The sequence below is a fragment of the Theropithecus gelada genome, chromosome 3 (assembly GCF_003255815.1).
Source record: "Theropithecus gelada isolate Dixy chromosome 3, Tgel_1.0, whole genome shotgun sequence".
Taxonomy (NCBI): Eukaryota; Metazoa; Chordata; class Mammalia; order Primates; family Cercopithecidae; genus Theropithecus; species Theropithecus gelada.
Genome location: NC_037670.1, coordinates 98,301,826 through 98,322,757, shown reverse-complemented (window position 1 = coordinate 98,322,757; position 20,932 = coordinate 98,301,826). Strand labels below are relative to the sequence as shown.

The 20,932-nt window shown below is 34.0% G+C and overlaps 1 protein-coding gene across 18 annotated transcripts in view; it reads right to left on the bottom strand.

Moving 5' to 3' along the window:
• Positions 1 to 20,932, bottom strand: part of DGKB (diacylglycerol kinase beta) — an 837,327-nt gene that overhangs the window by 322,299 nt on the left and 494,096 nt on the right. For all 18 annotated transcript variants that reach the window (XM_025380374.1, XM_025380383.1, XM_025380380.1 and 15 more), the window contains one exon: positions 13,557 to 13,621. In XM_025380374.1, coding sequence (XP_025236159.1) covers positions 13,557 to 13,621 — 65 coding nt within the window. The remainder of the gene's footprint in view (positions 1 to 13,556; positions 13,622 to 20,932) is intronic.

The following is a 20,932-nucleotide window of genomic DNA, read 5'->3' as shown; positions in this document are numbered from 1 at the left end:
GGTTTTGTTACATCAGGATTTCTCCTTGTACTTGTTAGTATTTTTATCATATCATTAAAAAGTTTCAGTTGAAGATGAGGATCATAGAAATTCAATTTAAGTGACTGCCTTAAAGCTGAGAAATGAATTGCAAAACCCAGTCTTTGCAAAGCCCAACTCAATTTTTAAATATATGAAGATTTTGACCGAGAGTGCTTTTTGACCCCTGTTATTCATTTTTCGTTCTTTCTGTGTGCACAAGAACCTCTCAGACTTTATGTGAGCACATGACACCGCCACCCCCCAGCCAGAGATCACATTTTCCTGAGCTCTTGCCTTTAAGAGTGGCTGGGTCACTAAGTCATGATATGAGTAGCAGTGACATGGGTGACTCCCAGTATAAAAACTTGGTGAAGATGCTGTGGGCATTGGACATGGGTATGAGAAGAATACTTTTTGGGGATGTCTTCTCCAGTCCTCAGACAGAAAGGGGCACCTCCTCCTAGTAGCATATTGTACTCAATTTTGCATTTACCTCACTGATAGTCTTTACCATATTTTATTGTGATTACATGTTTGACTTTTGTCTTCCCTGTAGGCCCAAATGCTTTTCAAGAGCAGAGAGGATATTTCATGTTAACATTGTTCATTCGGCAAATACTTTCACATTATAGAACTATAATAAGTATTTCTCAAGCTATACAAAATAATGAAAAGAAAACATAAGAGTCTGCAGGTATGATCCTGATGACGAATTCAGACTTTCAAAGAACAATCAAGGCAAAATTAGGAAAGTTTGAAAGAGAGTCAGAATGTCCTGGGAATAGGTATAGAATGAATCCAAGGAAATGCCAGATGGTGGGACTTGGAGGCAATAAGTGATAAGATGATCAATCATAACTGCTAGTATTTGGGGGAACACAATATTTGGTAGACACTGTTAAAATGTTCTTCATCCAGTGTTAATTTATTTTTGCAATACACCCTTCAGATTGATGCCATTAATATCAATCCTCATTATACTGATTAGAAAACTGGGGCATGGAGAGAGGAGCAATTTTCCTAAAGTCATACACCTAGGAGGTGGAAGAGCCACTTCTCGAAGCCAGGGAGCCCTAACTAGCACACTATAAATATCTGGGGGAAAGAAGAGATAAATTGAGGAGACCCAAGCATGACTCTCCAATAAGATTCCCTACTTATTAGTGTTGTCTTAATTCTTCATAGTGAAGTATGGCCCATAGGTCACACTTGCTCACATATGATATATGTAGTGTGAGCCTTACTCCTAGCTGCTGGTGTACACCACAAATACTGAGACTTTCTGTGATGCATCATCCATGGGATTTGCATGAGTTGGAAGTAGATTTTTGCATGTGCACACAAGCTGGCCTAGGAACAGAAATGAGCCATCAACTGGGAGGTGGAATTATCATATAAAACCTAAACATTTCAGTTGCACATCTACTTCCAGGGATCATAAACACAAAAAAGGTTAAATAAGGCAGGAGTTGTCAGTGGTTCAGTGACGATGAAACAGAAATGAAGTAATCAAACTGGTCTTATCTTTCATTGAAAAATATGAACAAGTTCTGATTGAGTGCCTAGGAGCATTCAACAAGCTTTGATCAACAGAGCTTTGGACCATACTTAAAATAGCAACATTAAGGCCAGGCGTGGTGGCTCACGCCTGTAATCCCAGCACTTTGGGAGGCCAAGGCAGGTGGATCACGAAGTCAAGAGATCGAGACCATCCTGGCCAACATGGTGAAACCCTGTCTTTGTTAAAAATACAAAAATTAGCTGGGTGTGGTGGTGCACATCTGTAGTCCCAGCTACTTAGGAGGCTGAGGCAGTAGAATCACTTGAACCTGGGAGGCAGAGGTTGCAGTGAGCAGAGATCACACCACTGCATTCCAGCCTGGGGACAGAGCGAGACTTGTCTCAAAATAAATAAATAAATAAATAAATAGCAACATTACTAAGGATGATGTTTACATAGAGAGGCTAGATGGATTCAGCCTGATGACTTGCAGTCACTGTCTCTTATTTGACCAGTCAAGCTACCAAAGTTCCTATCTAGAGAGTGATGTGGAGCTGTGCTTGTCAAAGCACAGTTCTTGGACTATGTCCATCAGAGTTTCTGGAGGACACGGTCAAAAATGAAAATTTCTGGGCTATGCCTTGAACCAATTAAATCAAAGCATAAAAGGACAGAAAGTTGTATAAACATATACGATATTTATACTTACGAGTTTTTATATGTTATGTATATAACTATGATATATTTATATAAGCTAATTGTCATAAATACATTTATTTATATAATTATTTTATTATTATTTTAAGTATTTTATTACATAAATACTAATTTATATAATTATTAACTATATTATTTATATAAAATTGCTGGAAATTTTCTAAAGGTGATTTCAAGTGTTAATTCCACAAAAGTATATGAGTTGATGCATGCGTGAAGTATCTTGACTTAGCCATTCCATAATGTATACAAATATCAAAGAATCCTATTGTACATCATAAATAAATACAACTTATATTTTTTAACAAAAATATAAAATATAAGTAACATAGACAAATATATGTACACATATATATACTTATATAAAACATAACATATATATTTTAATTCTATATGATATAATTATGCTGACTGAAGTTTGGGAACCATGGCTTTACATATCCCAATATGAAAACATAGTTAATGCAGAAAATACAAATTTCAAAATGCTGCATATGTGAGAATGTTATTTTTCTCTTCAAAGAGCAATGTTTGTGAGTGAACCATTTTTTAAAAATAAATCAGACATTCAAGGTTAATATTGTAGAATTAACTTTGTTCAGTCAGAAAATAATGTTGAACATGTTCACATAACTACATGTATTCCAAAAGAAATGCATGAGTAACTACTGCTTATGTGGAGGGAGAAGCAACGCAGAGGGTCTAATTAGTTCTAATTAGTCATGCCAGAGGATTACTTTCTAGGTAAGATTACCTTATAATGAGGTGATTAACCTCTTTGGAAAAAGTTCAAGCCAAGCTAACCTTCTACTTAATATGTCCTGTAAAGAAGTGTTACAACGAGGGTCCTCAAAATTGTTCCCTGGGATAATTTCCACCAAGAATCAATTGATTCTATTCCAGAAGAACCAAAAAGCATTTTTATTATATTGTTGATAGAATGAATCCTAACACATCTAGATACTAGAAAGTAAGTATTTAAATTCGTATCAAATTAACTAAATTATATGGCACTGATTTTACTTATACTAACAAAATAGCAATTGAACTCTAGTCAATTCCAAATGCAGATCTGTCGGCTATCTATGAACATCAAAGGGGAAGAAAATTCTATCATTGATACGAGTTAAGGTCACAGGTTTATTCCCAAAAGTAGACTATCCATTGTCTAATTAGTTTAGAGGATCCCTTCTGTCTCCAGAACACAATTGAATTTTGTTGCAGTTGGAGAGGCTGATGCTAACCTAGGTGTCAGGCTGAACACAAGCAAACAGAAGCTTCAGTGTTTTCACCATAACTATATAAATTGAGGATAGGGTTTTTGGAAATAATATATTTAACTGTTGTCCAAGCTTATCTGCAGTTTCTTCCCTTTAAACTAAATTGATAGTTTACTTATTATGGACTAATTAAAATTATATATATATATATATATAAAATATTATCTATGTTATATATCTGTTACATATATATATAGTCAGCTTATAAGGAACAATAAATAATTGTCTTTGTGTTTTAATTTAACAAATACTTCCTGAAGGTTGCATGTAGGCATACAAGCTACAGTAATGAGTAGAAATTTTTTCTAAAAGTGGTTTTTTACTGTTTAATACTCTTCCCTATAAGATGATACTTAAACTTGAATTATTTTTGTAATCTTGTGGACATCTCTGAATTAATTACTGTTACTTTACAAATCTTGTTTCTTTATTTGTTATCCTGGAAGTATTTGTATGTGTGTGTATATAAAATTTTTGCATAGACCACATGCAAATTCATGTAAAGTAATAATACGAACCCTAGGAATAGAAAGGCAAAATCAAGGGGAAAATATTTAAAATATTTGCATGGAAATGATAATAATAAAATGTAAGTGTCTTGCAAACAGAAACTAGAAATAAATATTTCTGTTTTATTTAAATTAGAGAATATACAATCAACCCTTTCTTCAGCATATATCTGTTAGAGCTCAATGGTCAAGTTAATTTGGGAGCCCAAGGAAATACCTTCCCTCTGTACAGTTACAAAGTATAATTTTTCTCTGGTTTATATTCTTCTGCAGAACTTATGATTATTTAAGCTCTCCATAATCCCAAGTTCCATTTTTTCATTTGCCTTAGATTCTAAAAATCTAGTCTTTAGCTGAATGTCTATCACATAAACAGGGCTCCTTAGTAAATGTTTGCAGAAAAATAAACAACCAAATCAATAGCAGATAAGCAGTATTTTATCCAAGCCTCAGAAATTTCATTAATAGTTTTTATTACTTCACTGCAGTGGCAAAAGTAAAAAATGAACAGGAGAATAAAAAATTTGGTGTGAAAGAAGAAAGGGAGTGAGGGGCAAAAAAGGAAGGGAGAAAAGTTACTAACTCTCTTCTTTATTCATCCTCCAGTCCTCACTCACTCTATTCCAAAGAGCCACCTTACAAACATGATTTTAAACAGCCTGGATACAGAAGTAAGTGTTCTGGTGTTATTAATGGTGCCAAGAAATGATGCAGGAAGCTTCAGGTGAATTGAAACCCCCTGCATGAGAACACATACAGTCCTGACTCATTTTACCATTCTCGTTTCTACCTGCTCAGATCCAACAAAGTATTTAAACAAGTCTCAACATACAAATAAAAATATATGAATTGAGGAGCATAGTAAATTATTGTAAAAGCTTTACATTAGAAATACACACATAGAAGAGCACACATAATTATGAGATTTATATAAATATGATAAAATGAAAACTCTTAGCAAATATATATGTATACAAATATATAAATCTATGCATCACAAATACATATATGTATATACATATATACATCTATATGTTTACCTATTTATTTATCTGTACACCATATGATTCATGGGTAAACCATAACTTAGTCATATGGAAAAACTGGCCTCATGATAATGCTTGCACACACAAATTTCAAAAATTTCATTTAAATGATATAGCAAAGTATTCTAAGTTAGAATGCAAAATGAGTATGTTCTTTATTTAAAAACACACCAATTCGTTCTAGTACACAGAAACTAGAGACATAAAAGTGCTTCAGCACATGAAACTCTCATGAAGATATGATTCTCTTCAAAAGGTCCCTGCACGACACCACTATTTCTAATAAAACTGATTTTATTCAGAACACTAAAAATGACAAACATTTAACTTCTAATTTCAGTAGTACTGTTCACCTAGTTGGCTTATAAAAGATAGTGACATACAGGTAGAAGTGTGCCTTAAAACATGATAATAATTTAAATTTTTAAATGAAAAAAAATCAGTCTACATTAATGAAGTTGTCTTGACTGAGGAGAAAGTGAGGTCAAATACCTGAATGATGACACTGTGATAGACTTCATCCTTTCTTTACTTTCACTGTTTTTAATAGATCGCGAATGTCAGTAATTTAAAAATCAATTGTACTCCTGAAATAACAGTTTAATTCCTAAAAGTTTAAAGTGAAATAAAACGTGAATTCCTACAAATATGATTCTACAAAGATACATGTTAAAAGCCTTCAGAGGAAAATAAATACAAATATCTTCTATATTCTATTTGCTATGTCACATCTGACTCAAAAATATATGTAAGATATACATATAAGAGAATATGTCATGAAATCCATTGGATGCCAATTTTCAATTGGCTTTTATCATTTGTACATTAAAAATTCTTACAGAAGATCAAGAAAATTATAAATATGAATACATCAACAGAATATACCATCATAATGTACGGCAGTTTGAATTGCTCTGGAACTTCAAAGATTATTTTGTTGAATTCACAGAAATAATTTCTCAATGGCACTTTACATGGTAAGTAAAAATGTTTGGCTTTAATATAGCAGTTTTCTGTCACTACTGAAATATGTTAGTTTTAACTTCTCATTATATTCTAGAACTTTAATGGAATTTTTTATCTCTGGATAACAAATGGCAATTTTGTGTTGTATTATTCTCGTCTGTGGGCTTTTCTTTGTCTCTATAGCAAAATAGAAAGTTAAAAAAATACACAAGTTTGATTTTTTCTATTCTTAGAAATGATAATTTTCCATATATAATGGTGTGTATATGTATATATATATACACACACACATATATAAGCATACATATATGTATAAGGAGAGTGATATTTTATATTTAGTCTTCAGTTCAATACCATCAACAGATAAAGAATAATAAGTTGAAAATTTCATACTGCTGACTTATAAATTGATAATAAGCACAAACTAATCTATGAGTAATCTCGTATTATTTATTTGTAAGACACAATGCTCAAGGATTTATGTTGAAGAATTTTTGTTTGTTTTGCATTGCTGATTCTTGAAGGTTAGGTACATAAAGGCTGAGAAAACTAAAAGATTTTAATACCTGAAATAAGACTTATGTAGAATCAAGACTCACTCTACATATCACAGTTCAATCTTTATTGCATTTTTTGCACTATAAAAGCATAAACTGTAAAGACAGTAAGATATATAGAAAAATGTATAGAAGATAAATATACCATGAAATAGTAAATAACTTAAAGAATAAATATCTATTGAGTACATAGTATGTTCCACAAACTGTGTAGTTACTAAGGCCCAAGAGAGAAAAAGCAGAAAGTAGAACAGAAATAAATCACATACTTCTGACCAGGGGGCTGAGAAACTATCTTTGTTTCATTCCAAAAATTAGAGACCAGATACTTTTAAATAAGCTGAGTGGACTTAAACAGTATTATCGTGATCACTGGCCATGGGTGCTTACTAGCTAATTTCTTTTAGTTTATTCTAGTGAAATGGTTTTCGGTGTTATACATTAAGAATTTGAATTGAATCATCGAAATCATGCTATGACTACAATTTTAAGAAATCTTTGTTAAGACCATCTGATATGGTTTGGCTATTTCCCCACCAAATCTCATCTTGTATTTCCACATGTTGCGTGAGGGACCCAGTGGGAGGTAATTGAATCACAGAGGCAGGTCTTTCCTATGCTGTTCTCATGATAATGAATAAGTCTCACAAGATCAGACAGTTCTGTAAGGAGGAGTTTCCCTGCACAAGCTAGCTCTCTCATTGCCTGCCACCATCCACGTATGATATGACTCATTCCTCCTTGCCTTCCACTGTGATTGTGAGGCCTTCCTAGCCATGTGGAACTGTAAGTCCAATAAACTTTTCTTTTGTAAATTGTCCAGTCTCTAATATATCTATCAGCAGCATGAAAATGGATTAATGCAATAAATTGGTACCAGTAGAATGGGGCACTGCTGAAAAGATACCCAAAAATGTGACAGCAACTTTGGAACAGGGTAACAGGCAGAGGTTGGAACAGTTTGGAGGACACAAAAGAAGACAGGAAAATGAGGGAAAGTTTGGAGCAATCTAGAGACTTGTTAAATGGTTTTGACCAAAATGCTGATAATGATATGAACAATGACGTCTAGGCTGAGGTGGTCTCAGATGGAGATGAGGAGCAGGTTGGGAACTGGAGCAAAGGTGACTTATTATGTTTTAGTAAAGAGACTGGTGGCATTTTGCCCCTTCCCTAGAGATTTGTGCAACTTTGAACTCAAGAGAGATGATTTAGGGTATCTGGTGGAAGAAATTTCTAAGCAGCAAACCATTCAAGAAATGACTTGGGTGCTGTTAAAGGCATTCTGTTTTATAAGGGAAGTAGAACATAAAAGTTTGGAAAATTTGCAGCCTGACAATGCAATAGAAAAGAAAATCCTATTTTCTGAGGAGAAATTCAAGCAGGTTGCAGAAATTTGCATAAGTAATGAGGAGTCAAATTTTAATCGCCAAGATGATGGGGAAAAATGTTTCCAGGACATGTCAGAGACCTTTGTGGTAGGCCCTCCCATCATAGGCCCAGAGGCATAAGAGGATAAAATGGTTTTGTGGGCCAAGCCCAGGGTCCCCATGCTGTGTGCAGCCAAGGGACTTGGTGTCCTGTGTCCCAGCTGCTCCATCCTTGGCTGAAAGGGACCAACATAGAGCTCAAACCATAGCTTCAGAAGGTGCAAGCCTCAAGCCTTGGCAGCTCCCAAGCCTGACAGTGCACAGAAGTAAAGAATTGGGGTTTGGAAACCTCTGCCTAGATTTCAAAGTATGTATGGAAACACCTGGATGCCCAAGAAGCAGTTTGCTGCAGGGGCAGGACTCTTAAAGAGAAACTCTGCTAGGGTAGTGAGGAATGGAAATGTGGGGTCAGAACCCCCACAAAGCATCCCTACTTGGGCACCACCTAGTGGAGCTGTGAGAAGAGGGTCACTATCCTCCAGACCCCAGAATGATAGATCCACCAGCAGCTTGCACCATGCACCTGGAAAAGCCTCAGACACTCAATGCCAGTCCGTGAAAGCAGGATGGGGGGCTATACCCTGCAAAGCCACAGGGGCAGAGCTGCTCAAGGTCATGGAAGTCTACCTCTTGCATCAGCATGACCTGGATGTGAGACATAGAGTCAAAAGGAGATCATTTTGCAGCTTTAAGATTTGACTGCCCCGCTGGGTTTTGCACTTATGTGGGGCATGTAGCCCCTTTGTTTTGGCCAATGTCTCCCATTTGGAATGGCTGTATTTACCCAATGTCTGTACTCCCATTGTATCTAGGAAGTAACTAACTTGCTTTTGATTTTATAGCCTCATAGGCAAAAGGGACTTGCCTCGTATCGAATGAGACTTTGGACTGTGGAGTTTTGAGTTAATGTTGAAATGAATTAAGACTTTAGGGGACTGTTGGGAAGGCATGATTGGTTTTGAGATGTGAGGACGTGAGATTTGGGAAGGGTTATGGGCAGAATGATATGGTTTGGCTATGTTCCCACTAGAATCTCATCTTGAATTTCCATGTGTGGTGGGAGGGACCTGGTGCGTGGTAACTGAATCACAGGGGCAGGTCTTTCCCTTGCTGTTCTTATGATAGTGAATAAGTCTCATGATATCTGATGGTTCTATAAGGGGGAGTTTCCCTGCACAAGCTCTCTCCCTCTTTGCCTGCTGCCATCCACATAAGATGTGACTTTCTCCTCCTTGCCTTCCACCATGACTGTGAGGCCTTCTCAGCCATGTGGAACTGTAAGTCCAACAAACCTTTCTTTTGTCAATTGTCCAGTCTCAGGTATGTCCTTATCAGCAGCGTGAAAACAGACTAATACACCACCAATACTTTTCCTGTAACTGGTTCCATTTTGCATGTTACTTGAAAGTCCTTTACAATGTTACATAGTTTTACACGTGGAATTCCACAGTGCTTTGCATGTTTTTCTAAAATCATTATACACCTTTATAATTGCCCTTTTTAATGTTGCTTATTTTAGTGTGGTAATAAACAATTATAATATCCTTTTTTTTAAAAAAGGAAGTATTTAAAGTCATCTATCTAAATAGCACCATGAGAAGTATTATGTATGTGTATTATGAATGGAAATATGTTTGTGAATACTAATTGTCAATTTATATAAATATTTTAAATACCAATATTATGTAATAAATAGTTTAAAATTCTAGTAGCATAAATATTTAATTTGTTTTTCCTTGAGTCTAAAGGACTGGAAGTTTTTATTCAAATTCAGTTTGATGGAAGAATATCTTAAAGTTTAGAAAGTTAAATAGCATGCTTTGTTTTAACAGTTAACTTAGATTTATATAGAAATTTGGAAAGAATATGATATAAACCTTTCAACTAGCACTCTCTTAAGCACTGGAAAAATCATTACCTTTCCCAGTTCTTTCAATTTCTGTCATAAGAAGCATAGAGAACAGAACTATATATTTTGGTAATTAATTTCCTTAAGATAATGTTAGAAACATCATGTTCTTTAAAATATAAATGAATTTCAAGGTGAGCATGCTGGAGGATAATATTAATGGAAGTGATTTATTGTGACAAGAGATCTGATCTGAAATACCATTATTAGGAGTACTTAAAAAAATCCATTTGCAAATTCCTGAAAATATGAAAGTGTGCTATGGCTGAGCCTGTCGCAATGTTGAAATCTGAACTATCTGCCATTGTAGGTACAAAATTGCTTATGTACAATATGTCTTCCTCGCAGAAATTCATCAGAAAATGTTAATATACTGAATATATCACATTATGGTTTAGGGAATTGCCTAAATGCTTCAAATGATAAGTGTAGAATTAATCTGCAAATGTATAGACTGAAACATACATGCCTAATTCCTATATGGAATTCTGTGGCTGACGATTATCTTAAAAAATATTTGGCCAATAATTCATTGAACATCTACTCTATACCCAGTTCTTGAACTCACAATAGAAACCTGTGACTTTGTGTCATTTTAGAAGGCATTTTTTATGTTACAATCTCTAGCAAAGAGTCCCTATAAGCTATTTATAAGCAAGATTCATTCATGACTCAAATTTGCAAAGAAGTTTTAATAAAGTTAGCTTTATGTCTTATAAAAAACATTGAAATTTACAAACACATTGTTGTAAATGGCATCTAATCACATACTCAGCAGTGAGGAATGTCACCAATTAGTAGAGCTATTAATAATAAAAAATTAAATAGATATGTGAATAATAGAAGTCTTTATTATTAAGAAGACTTAAAAATTATTCTGTAGAAAGAAATTCATTAACCTCTGACACTTGGAAGAGGGTAATAAATATTGGCATTCTTACATATAGGTTGTCAAATTTGATTAGCACATAAATATATTGATATACCTCTCCATACATTCAATTCTCCCCTGCCCTCTCACCACGCCGCTACAATTGTCTCCTTTTTCTGTTGCTATGGCTCTCTTTTTCTCTCTCTTTCCCTCTCTCCTCAATAAGTTTAGGACAGTAATGCCTTATAAATTGCAAACATTTATTTTCTTGGTATATTTCTTAGAGCCTTTAATGAACTTTTTTATGTTAAACTCTCTAAGAGGCACACTCCATGTGGTATTATCCAAACACAGCTTTTGCTTTTTTGCTTGAAACCTATTTTAATATATGAATATACACTTCTTTATAAACATAACATAAATAATATATATGAGTATAAATATTAATGCTTCATAGAATGACATATGGGAAAGCATAGGCTACTCTATCTTATAATGTGTTTTGGATACATTAATAGCTATATTCATTTCCAGGATATTCCAGGTATATAATTAAGTGCTGAAATCTATACAGGACATATACTTTGACTGTTATGTCAATGTATTTTTATATGTGTTTCCTGAACTGAAACTAAATCTTGTAAAATAAAAATGTCTATTCTAGGTACAAAGACAACTTATAAGTGTAAAATTTTAATTAGATTACTTTGATTTAATTTTGAAATGCACCTGGAGCAAAATTCAGACAGTACAATAAAGAAAAATACATTTGTCACCACAACCACTTTGCTCCTCTCTCCAGAAGGAACCAGAGTTTTAAAATTTGTGTGAATTGTTCTGAAAATACATGTACATATATATATCCAGATATGCATTTATTTCATTTTCTTTATAATAAAAAGTATAGTTTTCTGAACTATGAGGAAAAAAGCAAATCATAAGGTCATGATTTATTTGTAGGGTAAAAAACAAATCAAGGCAATATTTAACATAGGTATTAGATTATACTTTTAGTTACTAAAAACTTTTTTTTTTTTTTTTTTGAGACAGAGTCTCGCTCTGTTGCGCAGAGTGGAGTGCAATGGCGCAATCTCAGCTCACTGCAACCTCTGCCTCCTGGGTTCAAACGACTCTCCTGCCTCAGCCTCTTAAGTAGCTTGGGTTACAGGCACCTGCCACCATACCCTACATTTTGTATTTTTAGTAGAGAAAGGGTTTCTCCATGTTGGTCAGGCTGGTCTCAAACTCCTGACCTCATGATCTGCCTGCCTTGGCCTCCCAAAGTGCTGGGATTACAGGCGTGAGCCACTGTGCCTGGCCTACTAAAAATATCTTAATAGGTAAATTTAATGAAAAATTAGATACAAACTCACTAATCATGAAACATTTGCTGTGATGATTTACGCACAAAGTAGTGCACTCAATTCTAATATTTAGAAAACTATAAAACAATTTTGAAATAGTTTTCAACAGCATTTGTTTATTGTGAACCTACATGGGAGAAGATTACATCAATGTACTCATGAGTGACAAAATTGAAATAAATGTAAGAATGTCCAGGGGCCGGTATATAATAAATGATCTGTAACATTTATGGCAAGATGTAAGTCAAATGCAGAGATAATAAAGTCCCTGGCTTTGAATATCAATAGATAGATAAAGTCACTTAAATATCTATACAGAAATGCTAGTTATGGTTTTGACTTTGTGAGCTGAATAGAGTGGAAATGAGTATAAATAATTGAAGCAAAAGATAATTCACTTCTTCTGCCCCACTTTTCTAGGGGAGTAAGGTGGAGAGAGCCTTATTTCCTTCTAGAAATGGGGAAGATACGGAACCAAGGCTTTCCCTATTTCCCTGAGTAACTGTGAAGGACAATGTCTACATTTTTTCTTTCTTTCTTTTTTTTTTTTTTTTGAGACGGAGTCCCGCTCTGCCGCCCAGGCTGGAGTGCAGTGGCCGGATCTCAGCTCACTGCAAGCTCCGCCTCCCGAGTAGCTGGGACTACAGGCGCCCGCCACCTCGCCCGGCTAGTTTTTTGTGTTTTTTAGTAGAGACGGGGTTTCACCGTGTTAGTCAGGATGGTCTCGATCTCCTGACCTCGTGATCCGCCCGTCTCGGCCTCCCAAAGTGCTGGGATTACAGGCTTGAGCCACCACGCCCGGCCAATGTCTACATTTTTGAATAAAAAATGTTTGCCTATTGCTCTTATGAGGAAAGTAATTTTGTTCGTCAAGGCTCTCCCCTTGAAGAAATATCTCTAAAACTAATTTATATTGGCATTGATATTACTATAATTTCTTTCACATTTAGTTTAGGCCAGTTTGAAGCTGATAGTCCAAAGATATATAATCCTTGTGTAATATACACTTAGCATTATCAAATCAAAACCCTGTGTTTTTCCTTGGGATTAAGGTTGATTGCTATTCATATAAGTCATGCAAACTTCCAATGTGTCTTAAAACTATTATTTTCATCTTTTACTTGAAATCTTTCTTTATAGTACATGAGAATGAAATAGAGATGACCCATTGCATTCCTCATTATAGTTTCATCACAACCTAAGAAAAATTTAATTCATTTATCCTATCATCTTAATACTTACACACACACACACACACACACACACACACGCACACAAAGCCTCATTCAGCTGCTACATTATAAAATATTCTATACCATCTAGTGATCTTTTTATGGCAAAATTCAGAAACTATATCTATAATTTCATCTCTTTTGTCGCCTTACCTACTGTTGAATTTCTCTGGGTGTTTTTCTCTCATGATGTGGAATCTGTGTGCAATGGAGGCATCCTAAGGGGAGAAAATAGAAAACAAAAACAGGATGGTTTATGATCCTATTATCTCATGAAAATGTAGACTAAAATAGAAAAAAAACATTTTAAAATGAACTTTACAATATTATTGCCAAGAAGATTATGTGAAATTAGACAAAAATGTGTGATCCATATAAATTATATGCAGAAGTGATTTATGTAATTTCACAATTATTTGTTACATTTACATCTAAGACTTTATTGCTATTTAATTTCTATATCTCTTTTTAATGACCAGCTTTGACCTCATGTTCAACATATGTTGAAGATAGCACATATGAGCGTAAATGTCAAATAGTAATTGAAAATATTGTTAAACAAGAGTTAGAAGGATGGCCTAAGTGGAGAAATGATCAGTACAGAAGCTCCTAATTATTTGAGATTAATTATGGGTAAAAAGATGGTGTGAGGGTGCATGTCTAGTAAAGATAAGTGCAATACTTGACTTCAGAATTTGCTTAGGTTGTCTTGATGTGTAATTAATAATAGTTTGTACCACAAGCAACTTTCTGGCATATCTCGTTGAATAGAAAAACAACAACAAAGAGCAAATTTTGGGGGAACTGTTGACAAATACAATTTGTCTCTGAGACTCCAAGTGCATCAGTTCTGACCCTACTGGATGTTTCTTACTTTTAGCAAATACAGATTTTTTTTCATGAGATAGAAATCGTACTCAATGTGTGAGACTGGTGAAATACTGCTATCCAAGCTTTTCAAGCACAGACTGCTGCAACTGACTCTAAACAATTTTCTCTGTTATTCCAAGTGTGGAGATATTTTCCCATTCTTCATCCACACATGATTAATCACTCAAATGAGAAACTAATATATTTACCAGTCACCTCAATAGAAAAGGGCTATTGTTGACATTCACTGTTAATTTTGTTTCAAAGTGGAGATAAAAGTAAAAGAAAACCAAACGCAAAGAAATAAAGAAGTTGTGTATTTGAGAGAATCTTGAAAACACTAATCAAGGATTAAAAGTCTAATGAATGAAATGAAAGGCTAATGTGCTTACTCATGCATAACAAAGCATGAGACACAAAAAGAGAGGGACCAATGCCCACTGCAGATGGCAGAGAGTTGCAGGATAGAGCTAACTGTAATTTTTTCTGTGCAAACATTTGATACCCTAAAATTTGTCAAGTAATTGAATTAATCTATGAATGAAAATCACCCAGACACATAGATAGAGGTGTACAGAAACAACGCTTATAATAAAGGTTACAAAAATCCCCCTCTATGCTTTAATATTTAAGATCTTATTTTGCTATATACACATGGCCAACTTCCTGGTTTGCTAGGAAGTACAAATATCAAGATGGTTCACTTTTGTTGGTCCAATGATAACTCTCAAACTAGTCACAGAGTTCCTTTTTATAAATTTAATTCTGTTAAGTCATAAACATATTATACTTTATAATATGAAGTTGTCTTACTGTGGTATGAGATTACAGGAAAAACATCTGAACTGGGCTATTTATGGTATATGTAGCATGATCAATTAATTAATTTTGAAAAGCATTTATTTTTACTTTATCTGTAATCTGTTACAAAATCAATTTGGAATATCTTCCAATTAAATGCATACATTCAGCAGACTATTTAAACAAAACAAAGGAATATGAACCAAACACTAAAAATGAATGATCAATATTGCTTCCCATAGGGAGAGTATCATTGAATTTACTTCTGCTTGAATTATTTGTTTCTGCTAAGTTGGGGAGACTGAGACTTTTAAAAATAGATTGTGTAGTACATTTCTTTTTACAAGTGTATATTTTTGTAATAACAAATTTCTTCCTTTTTCAAAGCAACATAAACAGAATAGAGAAAGAGAGAGAGGAAAGAAGAGAGAAAGGAGGAGAAGAGAGGGGAGAGATAGCAAAAGACCATTTAAGTAGACTGACTATAATTGGGTAAACTCCTAGAAACACAGGACTGCATAGTCAAAGATAAAACTAATATTAGCTTATCTATCTTCAAGATTCTTGGGCAATGGATCATTTAGTTAAGAGGGGAAAAAATAAAACTTAGTGTCAAACACTAGCAGGTCTTTTCCTTGTGTTGAATAGGTTCCACCATAAAAAGAGAGCTGGCATTGCCGACTACAGGGTTGATAAGGAACAATGACAGCAGGTGTTCATTTGGATGAGAATTCAGACCCAATTCACATGGGACCCTGTCCCTTTGGCATAACCCCAAAGGGCTTGATAGAGTACTGCCAAAATCTGCAACATTATCCAGCAGCCATTTTTCAAGAGACACTAAAGGTTCTCTAAAGACAGACCAAATAAGAAAAAGCTAAAATGCCATTTTAAAATAAATTTTACCATTTCTGTCAGAATGCATTATAGTTTTTAGACAGCAGAAATAAATCAGCATTACTTCCACTTCCTAGAATGCGGAAACTCTGAATTCAGAATTTCTACTTCCAAGCCTTGTGACTTTAAACAAATTATTTATTCATTGAGAATCACAGCTTCCTTTTCTTTAAAAGAGGATACTGATATCTCTTCAAAGTACCTTGGTGGAGATTTAATATCATTCTCTATAGCAATTGGAACAGTATTCTATATAGCTGGGATTTTCATACATCTTATATACAAACCAATATTTTCTTAAAGTTAAAAGAGAATGCTAAACATGGTTAAGTTACATATTTTTGAAATATATTTTTACAGACTCAAATTGCTTTTCATTATTTCCTTAACCTATATAGCTTTATTTTTAATTAAAAAAATCATATCTAAGAAATGAAAATAAATCAATTTTATTAAAGCAAAACAAATTTAAACCTCATTGTGCTATTCAAACAGTAAAAAACTAATTAGCAACATTTTTGCTATATTTACATATATAAGTATATACTAATATATGTATATCAAATAATCAGTTTATTAGCCATATCTGTCTCCAATACTTGGCCACTAGTATTTTTCTGAAATGTATTTTTCCTTTTTCTGTATAGGCTTATTTATATTTTAAATAAAATTGCCCTAAATCTCCAAATTTGCATTTTATGATATTAATTTGAAAAGCTGATTATTTTCTATGGATCATAACTTTTCAATTGAGAGACTATTCTATATGTGTTGAGATCCCAGAGCCTATAGCAAATCCTGCTGAGGAGAATATTGTTTTTATAAAATGTAAAATATATCTACCCAAATATTGTTATCAATATTATATTTTATTCTGTTTAAAGAATCTTTCTCTCACAAATAGTTTCTAAAATTTGTCAAGTAAATTGTTCTGGTTTTTGATGATTTGGCCATTGCACCACATTAAATATCTTTTCAATTTTATTCCATTTTAGAATAGAATATAAATATATCCAATTAGAAATGAGTTATTAAAAATCTAATTTTAGAATTAAATTTTAGAATTAAAATTTTAGAATTAAAAATAATCTTGCATACTCTATGGGTTTTTATTGTTGAAATAATTTAGTTCTTCCTTGGTTTTGGAGGAATAAATTCCAATCTATCCCTGTGTGCAAACTTTTCTTTTCCTCAAAAATTGTAATTTACTAAGAAGTTTCAAAAGCTGAAGTTTTCAGTGCTCTATTTGTTGAATATTTTATTAAAGATTTCCAGTAATATTTTTGAAGTGTTATTGCATACAAGAAAATTGCCAGTTTTAAGTGTACACTTCAATAAGTTTTGTCAAAGGTATACAGTAACAACAATCTTTTCCTATGCTTTTGTTCATTCATATTTCTTCTTACGTGGACTACATATTGAAGTCTGTGTCCATTTGTCTCTGTATATTAAATTGACTGGGTTCAAGACCCAGCTCTAAATTTTACTGAATATTTTACCTCGAAAAGTTTGCTTAGATTTTCATTTTCCTGTATTAAAATAAGAATAATTTTAATATCTGCCTTGCTTTGAAGATCTGCTGTTCTAATACCTGGAAGATAACTGGAACTGTGCTTGGTGTATAGAAAGCAAGAAAATAAATGTTAGCTGTTACTATTATTGAAATATATTCATGATTTTGAGACTCATAATACCTTCTCATGTGGTTTATTGAGATAGTTAATTAAATAAATTGCATAATCTTTAAGATGAAGTACATGAGGAAATTTTTGCTTTGGTATTCAGAATTTTATGGGTTATGCATTCATATTTGATAAATTATCTAACAAACTCAAAAGGGTCAGGAATATCACACTATACTTAAACTTCACATAAATATTTCTGCACTAGTACATATGAATATTGACTCAAGGAAAGATAAATTAACAATGTGAGATAGAGCTAACTGTACTTACAGTTACACTAGAAACACTACACTTTGTAATACTACAAAGAGCAGCTTAGTTCAGGTTATAGCTCTCACCAAGAAACTATACAAATTCGGGTTTTCAAAGCTTTGTTAGATTGAGCTTTTAGATAAGAGATTGTGGTTCTGTATTTCCCATCTGGAATAAAACAATGTTTGCTCTCCTGACAATCTTTACCTGAATGTACTGTGCTCTCCTGACAATCATTACCTGAATATACTATTTATATAAGGCACTATTTTTACCTGTTAATATTTTTAAAGAAAATTACAATTAATAGCCACAAGTGGGATTATTTCCCAGGCAGATTGTATCAGATATTGATATCTGTAGTGCTGGGTTGATAAATAGAGCCAGAAAGTTTCCTTCTTTATGCTGCAGAATAGTTAATAATGCATGGGAATTATTTGCTTTTTAATCATCTGTGAAATGTTGGCCTGGCATTTTTTTTTTTTTTGGAGAAATTAACATTTTGGTTTTCTTATTTTTTCTGATATATTAGTTTTTCTATCTCTTCATAAATTATGTTTTTTATTACCTCATCTATAGTGGGCTCAATGGTGCTCCACAAAAAGTTATCAGATCCTAATAGCTGGAACCTGGTAACTTTTTTTTACAGAAGTGACCAAGTTCATGACTGATATTGATTGGAACCAGTGACTCCTCTCTACATTGTACTTTCTTTTTGCGGGAATAGGAATGTGTACAACTGTCATAATATGCTTTTTTTGCCACTGTATTTTGAAAGCACATAACTTATTTTCTACTTTCACATGTCCACAAATGGAGAGATGTTTTACCTGAAGATGGATCATACCAAGTGTCATCTATATCTGATTTAGATTATTTACATGATAAGCTTTGGAACTTGGAGCTGAAGATATTTAGATCAGATTTTCTACTTAAGTTGATGATGTAAAGGACTGAGACATTTGGGGATATCAAGATGAAGTAAATGTATTTTGCACACAGACATGAATCTTTGGGGGCCAGAGGACAGTTAGCAGTGGGATGACTGTGATCCCTAAACATATCAGGTCCTAATCTCTAGAACCCTGAAATGTTACCTTACATTGGTAAAGGTTTTTGAAAATATGATTAATAATTTTGTGATGAGAAGATTATCCAGGTGGGACCTAATTTCTTTCACAATTTCCTTATGAGACAGAGACAGAGATTAGACAGGAGGAGACGATGCAACTATAAAGGCAGACATTGGAGTGGTGCAGCTACACCTTAAAGAATGCTGAAAGCCACCAGAAGCCGAGAGCGGCAAGAAATGTTTTCTTCCCCATCGCCTCTGGGGAGAACGTAAACCTGGGAGCACCTTGATTTTGGTCCAGGGATACTAAATTTGGATTTATCATCTCTTGAACTGTGAGACAATACATTTCTCACCTATTATAAGCCAACAGGTTTATGGTAATTTGGTTATAGCAAGCATGGGAAACTTATACTTCATCTGTTCATGTAGGGTTTTTGGTTTTCTTTGAGAAAAACATTATTCTATAATATTTCAATTCTTTCTTGAATCCATGTTTTTTCATCCTCTTAATTTGAATTTGCATTATTTTTTGTATTTAACATACATTTTAGAATCTATAACTTAGCAAAAAGGCGTATGAGCACATTAGAACAGGCATAGCAAAGTCTATATATATGTCAGTTCCACAAAGTCAACATACAACGACCAAACAGCAAAACTCTAGAGGTAAAAATGGTTGTTTTGAAAAGAAAGATTTATTTTAATGTGATGATATAGTGTGGATGTTTTCCCCTCTGAATATCATGTTGAATTGTGGTCTCCAGTGTTGGAGGTGTGGCCTCGTGGGAGGCAATTAGATCATGGGGGCATATTTCTCATGAGTGCTTCAGCACTATCTCCTTGGTGCTGCTCTTGCCACAGTGGGTGAGTTCTCGTGAGATCTGGCTTCCTAAAGTGTGTGGCATCTCCCCCCTACCTCCTGTTCCTGCTATTGCCATGTTAGGCACCTGTTGCCCCTTTGCCTTCCACCATGACTGTCAGCTTCCTCAGGCCTTAACAGAAGCATATGCTGGTGCTATGCTTCCTGTATAGTCTGCAGAACCTTGAGCCAATTAAGTCACTTTTCTTAGAAACTACCCAGCCTCAGGTGTTTCTTTATAGAAAGCAAGAATGGCCTAACACACCCTAGACAGCACTGCTGAGTATTTATTTAATATTGTATGTGCAGTATTTAGAATATAACAGATCAAGAGTTAAACAATAAAAGTTACATGTATCATAAAGAAAAAGAAAGGCTATCATTATACATGATATAATGTTCTATTTAAGCAATTTCAAAGAAATAAACTGAAATCCACATAAACTGAGAGAAGAGTTTAAAGTTTCCCAGATATAGGAATAGTATATAATAATTAGTGGAACTGACAACATTAAAACAAAGTAACAGAAAATAATACCATTTACAATGGCAAAATTAATTATAAATATATAGGTAAAAAGTCTCCCAATCTGAGTCCTATGGTTGAAAAATGATAATTACTGAAAGACACATCACACACACACACACACACACAAAATCAGTGGAGGTGCATGCTATCCTGAGTTACAAAGATTTAGGGAGTTGATGTTACAGTATCTGAGGAATGACAGAAGCTCTTCTAAATGTGAGCAAAGGTAGGAGCACCTGGACTTTTCTCTGTTAGACTGCATTTTTTGTATTGGAACTAATGCTCATGAGGGGTGTGTGTGTATGTATGTGTGTATGTGTGTGTGTGTGTGTGTGTGATTCCACAGGAACTCAGACGCATTATGTTGCACATCTGCAAGTTCGCCTGCTGTGAATACTTCAGATGGAACCCATTGTGGATTTCTGTTACTTAGTTTTGGATTACATTGCTGGAACAATCAGGGCGTTTTTCTAGAATGAAATAACTTAGAGACTTGGAGAAATACATGATTGAAAGCAAGTTAATGGGATTCAGAATAAAGCAAATCCCTAGAGTAGGATA